General features: G+C 41.4%; 3 protein-coding genes across 4 annotated transcripts in view; 2 read left to right on the top strand and 1 right to left on the bottom strand.

The window, feature by feature from the left end:
- The first annotated feature begins 2,844 nt into the window (after positions 1–2,844).
- LOC109632321 (chromogranin-A) lies at positions 2,845–10,418 on the top strand. Its single transcript, XM_020091545.2, has 8 exons — positions 2,845–3,116; positions 3,452–3,501; positions 4,562–4,655; positions 6,120–6,188; positions 6,295–6,381; positions 7,357–7,713; positions 8,496–8,899; positions 9,552–10,418. The coding sequence occupies exons 1-8, from the start codon at positions 3,071–3,073 to the stop codon at positions 9,633–9,635; spliced, it is 1,191 nt and encodes a 396-aa protein (XP_019947104.2). The 5' UTR covers positions 2,845–3,070; the 3' UTR covers positions 9,636–10,418.
- A 1,654-nt stretch (positions 10,419–12,072) lies between these two features.
- Positions 12,073–14,897, bottom strand: ccn2a (cellular communication network factor 2a). Of its 2 annotated transcripts, XM_020092010.2 has the most exons (5): positions 14,574–14,897; positions 14,186–14,402; positions 13,812–14,063; positions 13,504–13,715; positions 12,073–13,395 (listed from the first exon to the last, which is right to left on the bottom strand). In XM_020092010.2, the coding sequence occupies exons 1-5, from the start codon at positions 14,634–14,636 to the stop codon at positions 13,099–13,101; spliced, it is 1,041 nt and encodes a 346-aa protein (XP_019947569.1). In that variant the 5' UTR covers positions 14,637–14,897; the 3' UTR covers positions 12,073–13,098. The 2 variants fall into 2 exon arrangements, with proteins under 2 accessions (XP_019947569.1, XP_019947568.1); XM_020092009.2 differs by having other exon boundaries at positions 13,504–14,063; positions 14,574–14,863.
- The window catches only part of LOC109632496 (protein LEG1 homolog), a 36,494-nt gene continuing 29,526 nt past the window's right edge, over positions 14,283–21,250 (top strand). The window contains exon 1 of the mRNA XM_069515550.1: positions 14,283–14,422. The gene's annotated coding sequence lies outside the window, so the exon portion shown is untranslated. The remainder of the gene's footprint in view (positions 14,423–21,250) is intronic.

The raw sequence follows: 21,250 nt of genomic DNA, 5'->3' as shown, positions 1-21,250 counted from the left end.
CACACACACACGCGATCGGCTCCAGCCGTGTAATGTAAACATGTAAAAAGAATTTTGTCGTCTGTAGATTTTTCGCAGAAAGCTGTGACTTTTCAAACCGCAGACAGTTTAGTCACGCGTCTGTTCCTCAGATCTTCAGGCTGCTGCTGGCCCACTTTCACTCCTCAGTCCTGCAGGACCAGCATTATTATGCAGCAAGCACAGGACGAGGCTCAGTGCCCCCCCACAGGCAGAAAACCCAACACAAAAAACCCACTAAATACTGTGCATACCACTGAAGGAAGAGCAGCCGAGTCATTACAGTGGATTTGCATTAGTAGCTGTGATATATGATCATCGTTTCTATTCATCTGGTTAAACAGACTGAACAGTACATCACATGTTGACTGTTTGATTAGTCTAACTACATGGACAGGTGGAAGCTATATTCAGCTCATCTCCAGCTACTGTGCTTCTCTTTCGTATTGTTAATTCAGCTCTTAAATGGAGAATAAAAGCCGGTGTTTACGGAGCGGGGCAGGGTGGTAAACATGTCTAATGCAGGTAAAACCTTTATGGCACTGACTTTGAATGGGAGAGGCCCCTTTTAATGTGTTTATTCAGTAAAATATTCTCAGGGGTAAGGAAAAACAGATTTATATTTTTAATATTTATATCATCCAGGAAGTATTTTATTTAACCCTTCACTTAAGGGTGATAACATGTATTTCCTGTCCCCATTTTCGACGACCTCTCTCAGTCCTCATTGCTGTCGGATTTCATAATGACCATGTTACTACATTCAAAGAAAAACCCTCTTCATGTTTGAACAAAGCCGTTGCCGGTTTATGTGGAGCAAATATGGATCCGGCTCTGACGCATATTGGCCTTTATTGTCTCTCTGAAAGCATAATGAGATTTTTGGGTTCTTGGTAAACGGTGCAGCAGGAAATTTGAAACAACAAAGAGAGTGGCCCACACCTTGGAAACCCCTTTGTGTTGTCGTTGTGTTTTTTGATGAATGTGTCAGTAGCAACTGAAAAGAGAAAAATGACCTCATGAGCGCATGTACATTTGAGTCATGGCACTTATGAAAGAGAACAAACAGTTGAAGGATGTTCTATAAGTTGGTTGTACTCACGATAATGAGTTTTTTCCTCGTAAAGACCTTTATGGGATGGTTTTGCAGAACATGCATCTCATCAGCACTGTATTTGTTTAGTTTTAATACACTGAGTTACCCTCTATGGTGAGATAACAAAGCATGGTAATGTGACACAGAATGATGAAATAAAGCAGCTTGTGCTCCGTCAGGATGTTTACCACAAAGAAATGATCACGTTATTAAGATCCTGGTTTGAATCTCAGTTTAGGCCAGGTCTATCTGCATGGAGTTTGCATGTTCTCTGTGTCTGTGTGGGTTTTCTCCCGGTTCTCCGGTCTTTGTCCCACAGTCCAAAGACATGCAGTTTGGGGATGAGGATGATAGGAGATTTTAAATTGATCATAGGTCCGAATGGGAGTGTGAATGATTGTTTGAGATGCTGGCGACCTGTCCAGGGTGCACCTTGCCATTCAAACTGTGTCAGCTGGGATTAGCTCCAGCTTCCCCTGTGACCCTTTAAAGGACAAGTGGAATAGGTGATGGATGGATGGATGGATGGATGGATAAACAAACCCATTTCCAAGATGTTCATTCATGTCATGTCACAGGTGCTGGTGGACTCTAAGAGATGCAGATCACAGCTAATGCGTGAGCCTAAAATGATCTTTTTCAATGGTGCCGAAATCCTAATAACTCTTGCACAAATTAAAATTAATAATCATCTGATGATCCATTAAGAGTAATCACACAAATTCATTTAACCAGCATTTATATTCATTTATTCACATCTATTGTATACTCCATGTCATGTAACAGCCACCCTTTAAAATGTGTGCTTCTCTTTTGTCTGCTGATAAGGAGGGTAAATGTCCTGGCTTATTAAATGTGAAAAATGTCTTCTCCTTTTTTTTTTTCTTTTTTTTTTTTTTTAACTCCTATTCAGTTCACCTGCTCACATGATCAAAGTGGGCGCTGCAACAACAATGACGGCAGTAATTTTCAATAAACCATCACCTAGCAACGCATTCAGGTCGTCAAGAGACAAGATCAGCAAATACAGTAGGATGATGCAGCTTTGTCCTGCAGAAGATGATGTGATGGAGACACGGTGGGATGCGTGTGCTTTCATCCACAAACGCTGCCTGTTTATAAAAACATGTTACAGTCATTTGGATGCAGTTTTGTGTACAAATAGCTCATCAAGTAATTTCACAAAGGAAATCCCCCCACTCCGAGACCCTCTAGATATAGATAAAGAGCTACAGATGAATAGATAGAGAATTAAGAAAAGAACTAATAAGACGTAAAGACCATTAGAATAAATTATTATTTTGTAATATTTATATTTTATTGTTTTGACGTTGTTCTCTCATATGTTTTGTTTTATTTCATTGTCAAGCATGATCTGGCTTCTCTATGATTTGTCAAACTTTGGACTGAACGTATTTTTCTGTCAAGTTCCCTCTAACTGGTTATAAGTTTATAATTATAATTATTAATATTGTGATGGTTATCATTGTGACGATCCTGATGATGGTATTAGTAGTAGTAGTAGTTGTTTAAGCTAGTGCCAAAACGTCAATTTATTATTTATTAATATAATAAAATGTAATTTACTCTACAGGAGCCAGTTGACTTCCGTGGTATGAACCTGTCCACGCCCTGACAACCACTGAGGTATGATCAGGTACACAGTGGTAATAGTTTGTCCCAGGATGATGTCACTTCCTCTCCCCGCTTCGTCCTATAAAACCGTGCTCCGTCGCGGTGAGGTGTCGGTGGAGAGACCGGAGAGGAGAGGACGGAGGCGCCGCGGGTCACCGACGCAGCTGGAGATTTTCAGCTCTCCAGAAATACCGAAAGGCGGCCAAGTTTAGTTCAGAATGCGTCCTTAAATCCTCCGGACTTAAAACCCCGAACAAACGAACCTTCTGAAATAAAGCTCCGCTGTTTTTCTATTCCTGGAGAGCCTCATTGTTTCCAAACATGATCGGGAGAGGACTGTTCATTCTGACAACACTGTCCACCTGCGGTAAGAAACAATAGGAAACCCTGAATGAAGTTAATTGGTGCTTAGGTTTGTTTGGAGAAATGTGCGTAAATTGTGCGTAAATGTGCGTAAAGGGATGTGACAGGCTGGCGTTCAGCACCAAGGACAGCGACAGACACATCTGTAACTGCAGAGAGAGAGAGACGCAGGGAATTCACATCAGGCACATTCAGTCCCTGTCCCTGAAACACACAGTGCTTTCATAATCACACTGTCACTGAGATAACTAACTAACTAACACAACACATTACAGCTATAGTGTTTTGTTAAAATGACAAATAATGATACATGTTTCCTTGTCTTTGTTTTTCTTACAGTTCTTTCATTGCCAGTGACTTCTAGTCAGCTGGAGAATGAGGACGTAAAGGTAACAATCATTTTTTATTATAATTATGTAATATATTTATAATGATCATTACAGTACTGTAGTAGAAGGAGCATTATACAGCCCCATGGTAATAATATATGTAGCCCTAAAGTTCTATCAAATCTATACGGCAATAACAATAAACATGTATGCATATGATAAAATGTACTGTATACATTATATACATTGCTTCATGACAGTGTAGAGTGTGCTTTGCTGGCCAGCCACACTCTGAAGTGGCAGCAGTGATTAGAAATGACTTGGCCCAAGCAGTTCAACTTGTTTCATTACCTCCTCCACTGGGAGCTGTCTCAGTATATGACCTTGTTCAAATCAATAGATACCATTTGAGAGCAATAGAGAGCCTTGACCTTCCTGGTTTGGTATGTTGCTGGATCCAGGATGGATGAGAGAGGGAGAGAGAGTAATCTAGTTTGTGTTACTTCTTTGGAATATTTTCCAGTGTCTTGTCAGGAACAGTAGCCCTCATTGGTCCTAATGAGGCCAAACATCATTTCTAAGGTATTACTGTAATGTGAACTGGGGTTAGGCTGTCCACAATGAATGTAATTTCCCAATAGGATATATATAAAACGTGTGTAAAAGAGAGAGAGAAAGACAGAGAGTAGTTTCTAGAATCAGGTTTTTGAGAGATGAGGATACAAAGGGAGGACGATGTTGCAGTGAATGCGACTGACGTTCAGAGATGTGGCAGACAGAAGCAGAACACTTTGAAAGAAAAGAGCTGAAAAAGATCTGATATGTGGGATTGGCTCGACATCGGACGCACAATGGGAGTTGAAATGATTTTGATCCGTCATCTAAGAGAGTCTCGCTCTTTGAATTAGTGGCCGATTTTGCAAAAGAGCTGCATTTAAAGAGAAGCAGATGAATTCTACTCTATAAAACAGTGTAGACATGTTCGCATCCATGTTCCCATCCTGGCCCTCGGTGTACAGGATTTCGCTGACTCTTGGAAGCTGACAATTAAAACAAAGTGTTTCATAGGCAGTGCCAGATGTTGCAGGAAAGGTTTTTGAGCCACTGTCTTTTCCTGCAGGTGATGAAATGTGTTGTGGAGGCATTGGCGGATGTGCTATCGAGGCCCCACCCCATACCTGTCAGTCAGGAGTGCCTGGTCACTCTGAAAACAGGTGAGCCACTAGGCACTTCTTCTTTTTAATTGCTTTTACTCTCCTCTTCAAACATACAATATATCACATATGTACATATACATTATGTCCTTTTATATCCTTTTTTCAACCCCATTCCTGCAGAACCACCATAACCAGTTATGTAATTCCTACAATATGAAATGTCTTCAACATTTTTTAAGAGAATACCTCAGTGATCTTAATTCATAATCTTCATTTTGCGATTTTTTTCTTCGCAAAGTTTTGAACAAGTTGAAAGGTGAAGTTTAATTATTATCAATCTGTATTTGTTAATTTCCTACTGTTGAAACTGTGTTGCTCCTCTTCTTGTTCAGGTCTTTCTAGAAAAGTGATTATTAATCTCAAGGGGACTCATCTGATCTCATAAAGGCTGATAAAATTCAATCCAATTCCAGCCAACATATAATTGATCATTTATATATAATACTTGAGCATCTTAAATATGTATCATTCAATAAAATGTGTATGAATTTATGATGATTAATATTTTGCTCAATCATAATAATCTGGTCTTCTGTCTGGCATGTAAGAATATAATTAGGTTGCCCTTCAGTGATGGTTTGTGAATACCTTAGCACTTGGATTTGGAGTGTGGTCAAGTTTTATATAGAACAAAATTGCGAGGCTTTGAGTTATGTATATGTTCATTATCATCACCCTGTTAGTACTAATGAGGGTTTTTGGCACTTTGTTTGCTTACAGCTCATTTTGTGTTCACATCCTCCATAAGATAAGATCTGTTATATAACTAGAGACCTACTTACTCTCCCTCTCCATCAGCATGATGACCACATCGTGAGGTTAATGGATTGATGCAGTGGCTGCTGGGTAAAAAACCTGCAGCACTGTGGGGTCACTAGCACTCAGTAAAGACTATTCAGTTACATAGTCATTGTATTACCTTGATGTCGTCCTTGTAAAGAAAAAAAAAATCAATCAGAGCTCTTCTCGCCCATAGAGAGAAACTGTAAACCACCAGAGGGATGAACGAAGGGGGAGAGAGGGGGAGACATGGATGGAGAGTAAAGACAGAGATATATGAGGGGGTGAAAAAGAAATATCACATACTGGCATTACGGCACATACAGCCAAGTGGTTTTTTTCTTTGCTTGTTGTGTACGGTACAGAACACAGTGCCATTCGTGGGTCAGCAGAAAGTCCGGCTCTCTCTGCAGCTGTAATTCACTGGGGGAGTCTCTGTGGGCCAAATGATTAATTGTGCTGCTGCTTTGAAAGCAGTAAATTTCAGGGCAATTAACTCTGACAAACCCACTGAACCAAGCTGCTGAGTCTGATGAAAAAAAATGAAGGGAAAAGACATTTACCTGTGTTTTATCCCCTGATGGGATCATTCATTGACTTTTATCTGTTCTTTTCTTTCTGGAACGAGGCGTTTAACCATAATTTGCGTGCATGCATGTGTGTGTGTGTTTGTGTTTGCAGATGACAGGCTTGTTACGATCCTTCGCCATCATAACTTTCTGAAGGAGCTGCAGGAGATCGCTGTTCAAGGTGAGTCACAGATCGCACACATGCCTTGTTTTTGTGCTGAGCATGTTTGTTTGTTTGAAAACTGGGGACTTAGAAAGAAACATCTAATAAAAAACACTAATTTCAGGTGACCAAGAGAGAGCTCAGCCCCAGACCGACGCTGCTACACCTCTTGAGCCAACGACACAAAATCCTCAGGCTACAGACTCTTCGGGTGAGTTTCTTCAGTCGCACTGATTAATGAGAAACTGAACAAAGAATTCGGTGAAGCCAAACTTTGCTATGATGTTTATTTCTCTCGATCGAGTCTTGAAAGGATGTATCACCTCTATTATTTCCCATTTTTGTTGTCAGTGAAAAGGGGCAAACAAACATTGTAACAGTGTTGAGGAGAATTTAAACTACCTATGGACAGAATCAGGTCAAACACACCTCCCAGACGTTTCCTGAGAAGTGAAACGTCTTCAGAAACGTTTCCAGTTGCCCTCGGCTGAACTCCTCTTAGAAAAACATTCCTGTGAAATAATGCATTTCTACCAATTCTAACGTCCAAGTTTAAACGCCCCTGAGCTGTGCCAGAAGTGCAAGAATGATAAAATGGTAAGAAAAGGGTGAGAGTACACATTCGGTGGATTAGACGCTGCTGCAAAGTATATACATCTGTTGTCTCTGATGTTATTTCTCAAGAGTTGAAGATTGTGTTGTCAGATTGTTTGCTTTATACAAGTGATTGTCTAAATGTCAAAGATATTTTAATTTCCCCTGACAAAAAAACAGAAAATGAGCAAACTACTGCATTTTAGAAGCTGGAAAAGTCAAATATTTGCAAGAACAATTAGTCATAGAGATGTTATCATATCAGTTTAATAAATCTGCTAATAGTTTGAGCTGAAATAACTCTGGTGAAATGGCAAAGGTAGAAAAATATGACTCATCATGCCATCATCATGCTTTTATAAATAAATCAGATCAGTCCTCCAGGTTTGATCAGAAAATGTAAGAATCATGTAATTTTGTTGTTTCCATGTATAATCAGACACACCGGCCTCACCTCATGAATCAAAAACACACAGATTGGACAGTAAAGTGTGGTCTAATAATCTGAAGGGGTTTTGTGTGTAAGCACCGTCCTTTAACATCACAGTAAAATCAATATCCTCCAGTAAATTTCCCCACTATTCATTTTCAGATCGATCCATGTTGGAGGCTTTAGGAGGCCCCGGTGAAAGATCCATCCTCTCGCAGAAGAAGTGGACAGGAAACAGAGACGGAGACAAAGGTGAGAGCCCGAGAGATAGAGAGTCTCAGGAGGAGGGTGACATCATCGATGAGGTGCAAGTGAAGAGGGAGGGTGACATCATCGATGAGGTGCAAGTGAAGAGGGAGGATGACGAGAGCCCGGGAGGTCACATCTTTGAGGCTGCGGATGATCGGAGCGGAGGCAGGGCTGAAAAGAGGGAGGAAAAAGAAGAAGAGGAAGTGGAGGAGGGAAGTGAAGAGAAGAGAGGGAATTCAGAGGAGGAAAATATGACCATGGAGGAGAAAGGTAATTTCTCTCTTTTGTTCTTCACACAACTGTTGCTGTCAATTTAAAAGACCCAAAAGGAAAATGTGTGAAGAGATGACAGGAAACATGTATATTCCAATTTAGAGCCTGATGTTTTAAGGGTCCAGTCACGTCGGGTTTATTTCTACTTATTTTACATCCAAGCAAATTAAAAGATAGAATTTGACCAAAGGCAGCTGCTGAATTTTAAGATATGCAGAGTGCAAAAAAAAAGAAAGAAAACTGGCTCGTAGATGAAACCCCGCTGCCACCACAGGGCTGGGTGATTGATGGAAGTGCTTCCATCTACGAGATGAAATTCAGCCCCCCCACAGGGGAGCGAGGCCGATATTGCTGGCACAGTGACAGCACACCAACAGAAATGATTAAACGTCTCCACGTCCTAGAATTTCAATGAGCAGCTCGTGCATTCGGCATAATCTCTGAAATCACACTTAGATTAAACCTGCATTCGAATCTTTCCGCAGATTAACATAAAAATTATTTTTCCCGAGCTAAAAGGGTAAATGCAATGCACCTATTCTATAAAAAGGGAGCCTCGGCCAAGTCATCTGATGTCTCCTGCCACGCTGTTAGTTCCCATAAAGCACAGCTAGCAGGACTGGAGGCCGAGCTGCCAGCTGGCAAGAAGCATTTCATTACAAGAAGTGGAAAGTTGCTGATGGTGGAGAGGATTCTGCTCGTGGTCTGCTGAAGGTGTTTCAGTAAGAAAGCAGGTGAGAAAATGCACCCTGATTTTTTTATATTTTTCATATTCCCAGGTGCTGCATCGGCTGAAAAGAGAGACAGACACAAATCAAAAGAGCAGATGTCAGGTGAGAAGGACGAAGAGGAGAAAGACAAGAGATCTTCACATTTCTCCCACAAACACGAGGAGAAGCAGAAGGAGGATGTGAAGAGAGGGAGCAGGGAGAACCTGAAGCGATGGAGCAAGAGGGGCAAGGGCTCGCAGCTGAAGAAGAAGGCCCACGAGGAGGAGGCACAGGAGGGAGACAGTCAGCAGGAGGTGCCGCATCATTCCAAGGAGGTCACAGAGGACGAGAAAAACAAGAAGAAGAGAGATGGTCAGAGGAGTCCAGAGGAGAAGGAGCTGCAGATGATCGCCAGGAGGGCGCCGGAGGAGAAGGGTTTGGAAGAGGAGGGGAGCGCCAGCAGGAAGTCAGAGGTGAGCGCTCCACTGCTTTTATCTTCCAACTATGAAAAGAGACAGAGATAAAGAAGAAGACAAGTTATACATTAAAAACTGACATGGACTCCGATTAGGTTCTGATCATAAACTGTATATAAAGATGGATGATAGAAAAGCTTCCCCTGAAAATGAAGCCAAATTCATCTTGATCCCCCCTGGTGGCCTGCTGCAGTATAGGTCATTCTCAATGTTGGTGTCCAAACTGAAAAGTCAAAGTGCATGTTAAAAAATGTTTATAAAGATGGTTTCTGTCATTTAAGGTACTTCTTATTAAACTGATGCATCCAAGGGTTAAAGTTTGGTTTAAAGGTTCAGTGTGTAAGATTTAGGTGAAAGGGATCAACGGGTAGAAATTGAATATAAAATTCAAATGTGTAATCATCTAAATTGTTGGTTTTTTTATACAGAAACTGTCTCCAAATGAAATCAAAAGTTGGCGGCGCCCATATCTGGGATAATTTGGCTTCATTTTTGTCCAACTGGAGGAAGTGGATACTTTTCATCCATCTTTATATATAGTCTGTCGTTCTAATATATATTTAAGGCTGTGTATATATACATATAATTTATGATTGTTATAACTGTAGTTATATTTTTCCGACTTGCTCTCCTCCCATTCTCTTTACAGGAGCCGGAAATTGAAAGCCTGGCAGCCATCAAGTCAGAGCTGGAAAACGTCGCCCAGAAACTCCATGAGCTGCGTCGCGGCTAAGAGAGAGAGAGAGAGAGACTGCTACAGAGTTGACACCGCAACCTCCTCTGCCTCCTCGTCCTCCTCCGCTTCACCAGCTGCCTGGTTTCCACAGATAGAGCGTGTGAATATGTGACAACTTTTTATCTTTCGCTGTTTTTCTCGAGGAAGTCCGCACCGCTGCAGCCTCCCCCCTGACATTCTGTCCCTCGCGTAGAGTAGCAAACACGGTAGATGCACACTGCAACTAGACATGCATACTAAAGCATACAGAGGCACGGGTTCTGTGCATTGAATCGTGCATTTATTATTTAGAATATTCAGCAAGGCTCCCAAAGGAAAAAAAACACTCTTTCTGTCAGTGAAGGTCGACAACGCGTTTTCCTTCATTTTCTCTGACAATCATCTTTGTTCTTCTGCAAACCTGCGTCGCCTGCTTTCAGATTCTTTTAACTCTGCACACTGATTTATGTGAAAGGTTAAGGCAGATCCAGGTAAACACACACACCGCTATGGTGAGGTTGTACAGTTATGGCATTAGATTACAGCTCTTTCTGAGATGCTTACTGGCGTATAAGGAAGAAGATACATGCTTGTTTATTATCAATATCATTATTATTATTATTATTATAGATACAGTTGAATCTAATCAAGCCAAGGCAATAAGTGAACATTTTTAGCAGATACATGGCTGAAATCTGACACTTTATGAGATTTATGTAAGAAAAAATAAATTGTACCTGGAAATCTGTTTGGTAAATTCTTTGTCTGAATTAAAATCACGTACATGAATAATGGAATCAATGCAATGAACTCAGAGCGATGATGTGTGCATTTATTTGAACTAGACTGTATTTTTTACTCCCACAGCCCATAGTGGATGTAGCTTCTCCATCTACAGAGACATTCATTCACACTGTAGTCTCAATCTGAACCTGTTTGTGTCTGTGGGCGATGGAACTGAGAACATGAATCATTGCTCACACACAAGCTGGTTATACAGTGCATGTATTCATTTCTAAGACAACAACATTTTAACTTTGGTCGTTGATATTAGGAGGGAATACTCAGTGTGCAGATTTCAATCAAAGTGTTAAAACTCTTTGTTCTCTATTGGAGATTGTTATGTTAAGAGCTCCTGAGCAGAGGTAAATATAGAAATAAGGAAATGGATTGAAAGGTGACAGTACAGAGTTTCAAAAAAACCTGATGAAGAAAAGAAAAGAGTGACTTATCAAGTTTTCATCTGCAAGAAAATGAATAGCTGCTAAAAATCAGTTGGTTTTGTGTTTATTATAAACAGTTGGCTATGACTGGGCAACAAAACAATATCAGTAATTAATGCAAGTCCAATATGTATAAAAATATTATTTCAATCAATCAAATTTTATTTGCAAAGCCCATATTCTCAAATCACAATTTGGTGTCACAAGGTGTGACATCCTCGGCCATTAACAAGACAAGAGTGAGGAAAAACTACAAAAAATCTGTGTCTGTAACCCGGACCAAAATAATAATCTAACATTTATCATGATTATTATCAATCGTGACAGATATAAACATTCTTATCTTGGTGTACAACTGATGAACGGAAAATTTAACACACAATGAAAATGATTGAAGTACAAATTAAGGTTGACAAATGGACGGATGAATTGATGACTCAACAGTGGTTACAAAACTTGTGGGATATACATTATATTTGGAGCATTACGCTGTCTGACCAACTATTATATCTACAGAGATAATAATTCTTCAGTTATTCTTTGGTTCAGTTATAAATTTAAGGCTGTGGAGATGACGGAGCTGCACAACCTGGAGGTTATAAAATATAGAATATTAAGGAAAATTAAAAGGACACCAGATGGCGACATCACACTGCCTCAGTCCTCTGAGCTCTTTCAGAGAGGTTTGAAAACTGCAGATACTTTGCATCATCTTTTTTTTTTTAGAATCAGGTTTATTTTTCTCCACATTGTCTGATGTGAAAAAAACAATGTTTGGTTCTATGTGTTTTTCAGGTTTAACAAACATTTCCTGAATTTGCTTGTTTCCTGAAGAAGTAGGTCATTATGCAAGAGAGAGGAATAACCAACACACACACACACACACACGTGGGGATCAGTCATAGAATATTACAGGATTACAGATTATTTTAATTAACCTAATTAGACAGAAAACTAATTCATTATAAACCAATTTTCCTGGTTTTAGTCACTCTCAGCTGCAGATCTGACATACTGACAGAGTGACTCTGGAGAAATTACATTTGTGTTCATTATTATCCGTTACTTGCAATATCTGAAATGTGAAAAACTATGCTCTTGTCATATATGTTGCTAACATGTGAGTCCTTTATGTAAATGAGCAATACATGTGCTGAGAGTGTAGAACAGTTTTGAAGATATAGTAATCTTGGCATAGCGAGCAAACTAAAAGACAACAACAGGAGAAGATGTTTGTATAAAAATATATAACATTTTATTTCCAGCTACAAAGTAAAACATGTAACATTTTTGTCACACTTCTCAATAAAATAGTGAAAAATATTGTCGACAAAAAATACACTATCGATACATTTCGAAGCACAGAACAAATTTGGCTTTTAAATTAACTTAAACTGTACAAATATATACATCATTTACACATCAACAATAAAAAAGGAATGAAATTGCAATTCTTCCAGTCTTTTCTCCTATTTCTTTTACAAAATAGTTTCTATAAACACTTGGTTTCTTCCTTCTGACCTGAATCAGTAATAGTCGTATCTTTTTTTATAATAAAAGTCAACATGTGTTGACAGTTGTTTTTTCCTCAGTGCTGTGGCAAAGCCCACTGTTGTTCCATATCTAACCCTAAACTCAGCACGCTGCTGCTTTCTCATCCACATGCTGGGCGGAAACTCTGACCTTTCCTCTACTCTGTGAGGAGAGTGCAAAGCATCTGTACAGACAAGGCTGACATTCAGCCTAACACAAACACACACACACGCACACACACAAGGACACATTCAGACCTGTTTGGACAGGGGAACACTGGCCTGCTGTGGTCTGCGTGCTCCCTCTACAGCTGCTTAGAGTTTGCAGGTCTGGTCTGGGCTCTGGGGGTGGGGGGAGTTATCAGACACCTCATTTTTAGAAGATGTCAAGGTTTAGATAAGGTATAAAAATGCAAACTGTAAAAAACTGGATGGGTTTGAAAAAAATAATTCAAGGGGAATGGGTGGAAAACCTGGCAGCAGGTTTGTCAAAAGTAGAAGTTATAGTGCAGGAATCTCTCGGAGTTGCTATGCAACCCTCTGTCTGAGTCTATGTGGCCGATATGCTCCAGCCATAGAATACACAGGCACTTAGACAAGTGTCTGGTCTACTTTAACAATGACAAAATAAAACATGACAAAAACATATATACTGAGCTGCAAAATGAGATGGAGTTCTGTTTTTTTTTTTCTTCAAGTCATAAGCTCTGATCGTCCCTCACTGGCTCAGGCCATGTCTCCCATCATCTTCTTGTAATACATGGACTCGAAGATGTCGTTCTCCCCGGGGCAGTTGTGGTGGCAGGCGCAGGACTTGATGAACATCATGTGCTTCTTCATGACCTGCCCATCGGGGCATTTGAACTCCATGGGCAGGGTGGTGGTCCTGTGGGGGGTGCAGCAGCGGCCATCCAGACACACACCGCAGAACTTTGGCCTGTAGGACTTGGTGGTGGTGCAGCCGGAGATCTCGAACTTCATGGGCTTGGAGAGTCTGGGAGTGCGGATGCATTTTTTCCCTTTCTGCAGGAGGAAAATAAAAAACAACATCAGCAGGTGTTCTTTAACTCAGGTGCTCATATTTTTCATCTAAAGAGCTTGTGAGAGAGATGCACTTGAACAAAAACTCACCCTGATGCTCTGCTCCAGCTGTGACTCGCAGGGTCGCACCATGCACAGTCGGGTCTGTTTCTCAAGGCGGCAATCGTGGTTGTCGTTGGTGACCCTGGTGGAGATGCCAAGGCCGCAGGTCTTAGAGCAGGCGCTCCATTCAGTAGTCTGAACCAGGCAGTTCTCCCTCATCAAGGAGGGGTCTGGGCCGTAGGTCTCCTCCACTCTGTAGGCTGTAAACACAGGAGCAAACCATGGATTAGAAAGACCATCCTGATTATAGCTCATTTGAGCAGAAATAATAGAATACTTTATGAAGACTGACTTACAAGGTAGAACAGAGCCCATGATACTGTGTCTGTAGGGAGAATCGCACTCCCACTCCTCGCAGCACTTCCCTGGCACCTTCACCCGTCTGGGCATGGGGCAGTCAGGGCTGGGCAGTCGGATGTCCATGGAGCAAAGAGGAACGCAGCCTACAGCTCCATCCAGACAGGTACACTGGTACTTGCAGCTGCTCTGGAAAGTCTCTCCGCTCTTGTACACCATTCCTCCGAACACACAGGTGGCGCCATCTCGAGCTGTGGGGGAGAGGACAGGGGAAAAGGTCACGATTTCAGGTGGACACTATGCAGACATTTTGAAGTAGAAGTACAGAAAGGATGTCACAGAAAAATCCTTTTTTTTTTTGCCAGTGGCTCACCTGTGCAGACTCCTATGCGTCTGTTGATGGGGGCTCCGAAGTCGCAGTTGAGGCCTTTGTGTGGGTCACAGACATCTTTCTCGGTGCACAGCTCCCCCATCTGTTTGGCGCACACCCTGCAGCAGCCGCAGCCGTCCAGCACCAGGCTCACTCCCGGGGCGCACTGAGGGGGAGTGGAGGGGCACGAGCACTGGCCGCTGCACTCCTGACCTGCAGCCTGAGGTAAATAATCAGCGGGTAAGTATCAAATCCAGATGTCGCATTATAGCTACAGATATACATCCAGCACACTGAGACCTAAATGTCTGTTAAGATTGGAGCTTGTGTGAAGCCAAGACTCAATTGTCTTAATCTAAAAACACTATAAAGTCATGTTCTTTTTCCTTACCAGGTATGAGAGCATGATGCACAGGAAAGGCAGCAAAATAATTTTCTTCATTCCAGCAGACATCTTTTCTTCCTTGTAGAAATAGGTTGTAGTTTTTCCTTAAGTCTTAAGATGAGGAGGTCTTCCTTTCGTCTTTGAGTTTGAGCTCGAGAAACCTCTTCTGATCAAGTTGATCTCTTGTCTGGTTTCGTCTAGTGGCTCCGGTCACGGTCTTTCTTTCTGTCTTTCGTTCGTGGTGAAAGCTAGAGTTTAGCTTCGGTAGAAGAGTTGATCTGAGTTCTGACCGGAGAGGCGAGCTCCCTTTATACTCGCTGGCCCTCGCTGCACGTCACTGGGGGCTGAATGGAGAGCCAGCCCTGGACAAACATGGACATACTTGGCATTCTTTCCTCGCTTCCTGACCCCCACTCCAGACATCCCACATTCCTGCTGTCTGAAGGCAAGGCTCTGCTGCTCGGCCAAACAACACCATCTCTCTCTCGGAGCAGCTTTCATCTGGAATGGGAGGTTAAGTCTGGTTAGAGACCAGGGACCCCACACTGGGAATTCCTGAAGACTGACTTCACAAACAGACAGCCGGTACCTATAAATATTAATTTAGAAAAAAAAGAAGAAGGAGATGAGAAAAAAAAAAAAACCTTGATGGTGGTTCAAAAAGTAAAGCACAAAGAGCCTCACATGAAAGACGAGCAGTTACAAACAACGGGTGTAAACTCATAAAAATGTATACACATGCATTGGCGTATAAACGGATTTATGTGTAATGAGTGGTTAAGATTTTAAGCCCATGACAGCATTCCTCTGCATTTTCTTTCAAAGGCACAGAGACCGTCTCTACTTTAATAAATTAACAGTGAGCTGCAGGGAAAAGGAAATCCATCCGCGCCAGTAACTGGAGCCTGGTTATCTATCAAGGTGCTTGTTCCAGCTCAGACACTTGGCGAGGGCTGCCGATCAGCTTTGTCTTCTGTACATGTGCGGTTATGTCTGGGACACTGCAGTGGCATTTTTGTCCCCTGACATCAGTGGCTGAGTTGCATCTCGGAGTAATACTCATTTAAACACATGTGGGCGCACAAGCACGAATGAATGAAGCATTGTGATCACAAATCCCTTTTGTAGGATACGCATCATAAACAGATTATATTGTCATGACCTCATTTCAGTGACTTTGAAATTGTAAAGCACATACAGACTCATTTATGAAGTCACCCTGGTGTAAAAGTAAAAATACCCCAATCTAAAAATACTGCATTATAAGTAAAAGTGCTGTATCAGTAAAAATACCAGAATCAGCACCCTGTCTGTAAGTGATTTGTTTGTATTAAATTATTGCTCATTGTGTTACATCAATGCATAAGTGGTATTATACTGTTTTACCTGCTTAAGGTGGATGTAACTTCATTTAAATCTGCTGTAGGTAGTTTGCAATGGTTCCTAAACTAGAGGTCAATGAATCTTAAGATTATTATAAAAGTACAAGAAAAACTAGGTTACTGCTTCACATATTTGTATTTTTTTTCAATCTTAGAAGTTCTGGGGCCTTCAGTGTGAGACATTATGAACAAAGTGGCCCCACAATGCTTTAGGGTGAGGGGTCTCATGTAAAAAAGATTGGGAGATACTATAACCTTCAAGCTTTAAATTTCAATGTGAAATCTTTTTTTGAAGAGTGTTTACTTACTTCGGTTGTCAAACAATTGTGGGGAAATAAATAAGAGCAGAATGAAAGTGTAAAATACTGCAAACAGATATAGTCAAAGTACATGTACTTTGCTTTTTTTATAGCCATACATAAAAAATCACCACTGCAAACTGGAACCCATCAGTCCGACATAAATTACAATAATCCAGGTTAGTTTGAGCATCCAAAACCCCCTCTTTATTTAGATTTCCCTCTGTGATGCAATAAATTATGAAAGTCAAAACCTATCCTGACAGCTTCAACGAATGATAAATGTAACATGTGCTATTCAAGCTTACAGTGATTTATTTCTGTGACTGAATACTACAAGATGATCCTGATGGTCAATCTCCTGAGATACCTGAGCTAAAATGCACGGCCCTGCCAAGGTATGCAGGACGGGGAATTTGGGGGATGAAGACTAATGTTCTCAGTTAATGGCATTTCCCAAAATGGATGTTTGTTGATTTGAGCATTATCAGGCTGATTTTGTGCAAGGGCAACATTTTTCAGAGGATTTTGCTGAACACAAACGCTGAGGATTTAGTTTCACGTTTGAGAGTTTTGACTCCACTGGGTCTTAGAGGACAAATTAAAAATCCTGAGTCGACTTAGGTGAAAGTGCATCCCAGCTCGTGTGGGCATAGATACAACAGGAAAAAAGACTCCATGTTCTCCTGATTCTCACCTGCCTAATGAGGTTTAGTCTATGAGTGACTTGAAAGGCCAGGTGTGCCCTGTCCCTGGCCAGGCTTATTTTACTACATCAAACCCCAGAGTGGAGGATTGCAGGAAAGAGGCTAGACGGAGGTTTGTGTATTCTGTATTTTTTTTTTTGAAAAAGGGGATCGCACACCAGGCCAGACTCTTATGAAAGGCGGCCCTGCTCCTTCTCTAGCCAGCGAATCGGAAATGAAAAACTCCCAGAGAAACCTGGAGCTGGAGGAATGCAAGAAAGAAGCCAGCAGACTGGGCCGTTACTACGGAGGAAGCGTGCCATATAAGGACGTCTGCTCTTTTCCTAATATGGATATGTTCTCTCCCTATGCTGGCTCAGTACAGTAGGGACTCCAATTAGACTGAGGAAAAACACAGGCATGAGTGAAAGTGCAGTTTGTGCGGAGTATTCTGTCTCTCAAAACAAACCAGAGAAAGTGTGTGTGACCTTGTGTGTGTGTGTGTTATCAGTCACTATAGCCTCAGTACCCACGCTTCACCTCTGTGATATCTAAAGGAAACAGCTTGATGGAGGAACGCACTCCGGCCACGCTGCACAACACTCAAACTAAGCTGACTCTGGTATCCTGCGTGCAGGGTAATCTAGCGTCTGTCAGGCTGTTTATGAAGACAGCGAATCTTACATCACAGGCAAAGTTTTTGAATGTTTTTGAAGGAATGTCAAATCCGGTTTTATCTTTTCTCGCCTTTCAATACCTTTGACAGAAGGGGAAATTAAAACAATTTGTCAGATTGCATCAAGTCTCAGTGAGTATATAGATAAGTAAAGTTATACAAGTTATTATTGAAAAACAACGTGGGAATAAAGCATTCAGGATCATTTTAAGGTCAACAGCTAAATCAGGCTGATTCCTGCTTGCTTTCTCTTGAAGAGTCACCTTAAAACTGTCACTGTAACTTAGGAAGCTTCTATTTTTCCGGATGTTTTTCATGACACAGGCAGTTTTGCTGTTTGTTCACTGAGTTCAGCCTGTCAGTCTCTGGGTTTCTCATGCAGCCTGCATACTCACTGTCCTGCAGATCTAAATGTGCAGATGGGCTGACATGCGGTGGCCAGAGGAAACATATGGCTCTGTGTGTGGCAGGCCCAGATATGTCAAGGCTAAGTATAGACAGAGATATTTGTCCAAGAGAGAGTGGCTGTGGCTTAAAAATCAGTCATCAGAACAGTGGTGGTGATACAGTGTCAGGGCAGTCGGTTCAACTCTTGTACTTGTTGGCATCACGGGTTGTAAAACATACCTGCGCAAGATGTTTCATCTTAAACCTTCAACACGAGTGCACACTGGAAAATGCACTGTTCAGTGTGCCATGTCAATAAAGATATGAGTTGATCAGATTGAGTGTGTCTGTCTTCGTCACAGTTAAATAAAAAAATATGTTTGTCACCATTTTATAGAATGATAAGTTATCTGTAAGAAGCACAAACAACTTTCACCCTTGCCCTCTACAAAATCAAACCTCCATTGTTAGAAGTTGTTTTTTTGCCACTTGAGTGCAGAGAAACAAGTTGTAAACAGACCAGTGACCTGTGGTTATGGTGGAAGCATATGGTAAAATTGTTAGCAAACATTGGCCGATTGACGTATCCAGCAGTACAAACATAAGGAGCAACATCAAAATGTATTTGGAGCTGTGTCTCTGGCAGTCCGATAACCATTTTCCCTTTGCTCTGTTTTGTTCTCCACCAACTCCTGATGTGAAAATCTGGCTCTTTAGCAGCTAAATGCGTCATTGGATGAGCAGCTTTCTTTGTCTGTCCACTGTTTGGTGTTGAAGACAAGCATCCAGTGAGTTTTAAGTGTTTGCTTTGCTGACAGCTGCTGCCTGCAGCGGGAACGCTGACGAAAGCAGCGGATTGAACCACAACTGTAAAGTTGTGAAAACCAAAACAATGAGCTGAAGCACACGACATAGTGGAAGTGTTGCGTCTGAACTCTTTCTGGATTTGTCACTATGAGCGACCACTTTCTCATACAAGTAGTCATGTGATTCATCAACATAGAAACATTGAGTATAGCTGCTTTAAAGATATCCTACAGTTATTAATAATCCCACCATGCAGGTAACATTACAAACTGTGTTTCAAGAGAAAGAACATCAACGTCCCTCCTTAGTATCTAAAAGGAAATTTAATTAAGGGAGGTTGAAGGGGCCAAAACTTGACATTCTGTATATAGTAATACTGCAATCTCTGATACAGCTGACCACAGCATATTCAACAGCAGTAACGTCATGCTTGAAGCTGAAGAAGTGATGCTCCTAATTTGGCTCTGAACTTTGCTGATTTAAGGTCATGTGACCCACACAGTAATTCCAGGTCAAGGCCTGCCTTCTATTTTAGTCCGCAGCTACGCATGTAGTCGCCTGCCCCATTTACAGCCTCATTACTTCACCGTTCATTTCATAGTTACCGTGTGACATCACAGGGCTACATGACTTTGCCAGCAGGGAAGTTTCCAACTTTAGCATCAGTGGAGACGACACACGTTCTCTGACCAGGCAACATTTCTATCTGCCCCCCGGTGACGACACTGTCCTTATTCAGTCCCTCCTTCAGGTACGGAAAGTGGACTTTATTTCTCCCTCGGTTTTCTTGAACACCTCATGTGTGTGCAGTTCCATCACACCCTGGTTAATGATGTCACACCTGAGTCTGATGTCACAGAGGCGGCCCCTGTGTCCACTGGGACACCGTCTGGTTGTTTCCATGGTTCCCGCACACTGCTCATATTCAGTAAAGCTGCAGTCAGACCTTCCAAGAACTAAACAGGAAGATAAATATCTAAAGGCCATTCAGTCACAACTAAAAACTCTGCACTAAGGCTACATTTCTGGTCCAGATATAGACTGTAATTTCACTGTGGACATTTTTAGGACACAAGTCATCTGTCTTTAATTATTTAGAAAAAAAAAATGTTGTGCACTTTCCATTTTATGCCAGTTTGAGAAATATCTGTGAGGTTTGGTGCATGTGTCTTCAAACCATGCTGAAGTAGTTAGTGGACTTTACTTCTACACTCACTTGCCAGTTTATAAAGTACACCTTATTAAAACTAAACTAAAGCAGCCCTGCAAAAGAAACTCATTTTCATTTTGTTGATTCTCAAGGCTATAGTTTAAACTGGAGTCTGTGCGAATATATGTGGTCCAGGCATATCTCATGTTGTGGGGATCTAAATATGATTACATGGTCACATTATGGGGGATTGTCTCCTCATGGGGACAAAAAGCATGTCCCCATAACGTAAATCTAGTTTAAGGAGAAGAAACGTTTTAAGGTTATGTTTAGGTTGAGGTTAAATTAGGTTATGGTTTGGGAAAGGGTTAAGCAAGTAGTAACTATATGGTTAAGGTTAGAGTGAGTCTCCAGGAAATGTAAGTCACTGTAATAAAATTCATGTACACATGAGTGTGTAGGTGTGTGTGTGTGTATATTTCTATACATATACATACACATACATGGTGATCCCCCTATATTTTCCCATATTTGAAGCATTGGTTGTTTTGGTTGTGTTATCGGCACTCAGCTGTCCATTAAACTAAATTCCATTAGCGGTAGCTGGCAGGATATTTGAGGAATGTTCCATGGCTCTAGCCTTCAAACCAACCATCTATATACCACTCCGTAAACTGAACATGAAACCGAAATCTCAAAACGATTTTCCTGTCTGCATATTTTCTTCCTCTTTGAACTCTCGGGCTGCCTGCAGAGAGACGTGAGGCTGGAAAAGTTGAAAACAATATGTTACCAAACAGGAGAGAGAGCACTGTTATTTTGTACTGTATAGCAACAGCGCACGTAGCCAATAATGAGGCACGCAAAACAAGGGAGCGCTGCCAAGACAGTAGAGTAAGTGTAAAACATTGTGTCATCTGCGATGTGTGTGTGTGCTTCATCTGCATCAACTAAGTAAACAGGCCAATAAAGATGTGCTGAGGAAGTAAATGGGTGCCGTCTTTTACAGTTTGCAGCCCTCCTGCAAAAACACTTACGGGCAAGATTTTAACACAGATTGGATGGTGATCTGTTGACATTTAACAATGAAGAAGGGACAGGTCGGTTACTGAGAGATGAAAGAGTTGGAAACCGATGGAAAGGTTTTTGAAGCCTGCCTGTGAAGAGGCGAGCCGTGGAAAGTAATAATGGATCTGGAGCCTGGGATGATTTGTTGAGATTTAACAATGGGGTTGGTGGGCAGAGGAACAGTCAAGATGGAAACTGTTTCTATTTAAAGCTCAGAATGGTGGAAAA

Source organism: Paralichthys olivaceus, chromosome 19 (assembly GCF_024713975.1).
Source record: "Paralichthys olivaceus isolate ysfri-2021 chromosome 19, ASM2471397v2, whole genome shotgun sequence".
In the NCBI taxonomy this organism is placed as follows: Eukaryota; Metazoa; Chordata; class Actinopteri; order Pleuronectiformes; family Paralichthyidae; genus Paralichthys; species Paralichthys olivaceus.
Note: the sequence above shows the minus strand (reverse complement) of the source record. Positions and strands in the feature narration are given on the sequence as shown.

Bases quoted from the DNA above. Each gene is read 5' to 3' on its own strand.
- LOC109632321 (XM_020091545.2), top strand. From the start codon at position 3,071: ATGATCGGGAGAGGACTGTTCATTCTGACAACACTGTCCACCTGCG. The intron at 3,117-3,451 runs GTAAGAAACAAT...TTTTTCTTACAG, and splicing joins GACAACACTGTCCACCTGCG to TTCTTTCATTGCCAGTGACT. The intron at 4,656-6,119 runs GTGAGCCACTAG...TTGTGTTTGCAG, and splicing joins CCTGGTCACTCTGAAAACAG to ATGACAGGCTTGTTACGATC.
- ccn2a (XM_020092009.2), bottom strand. From the start codon at position 14,636: ATGTCTGCTGGAATGAAGAAAATTATTTTGCTGCCTTTCCTGTGCATC. The intron at 14,403-14,573 runs GTAAGGAAAAAG...TATTTACCTCAG, and splicing joins GCATCATGCTCTCATACCTG to GCTGCAGGTCAGGAGTGCAG. The intron at 14,064-14,185 runs GTGAGCCACTGG...TCTCCCCCACAG, and splicing joins ACGCATAGGAGTCTGCACAG to CTCGAGATGGCGCCACCTGT.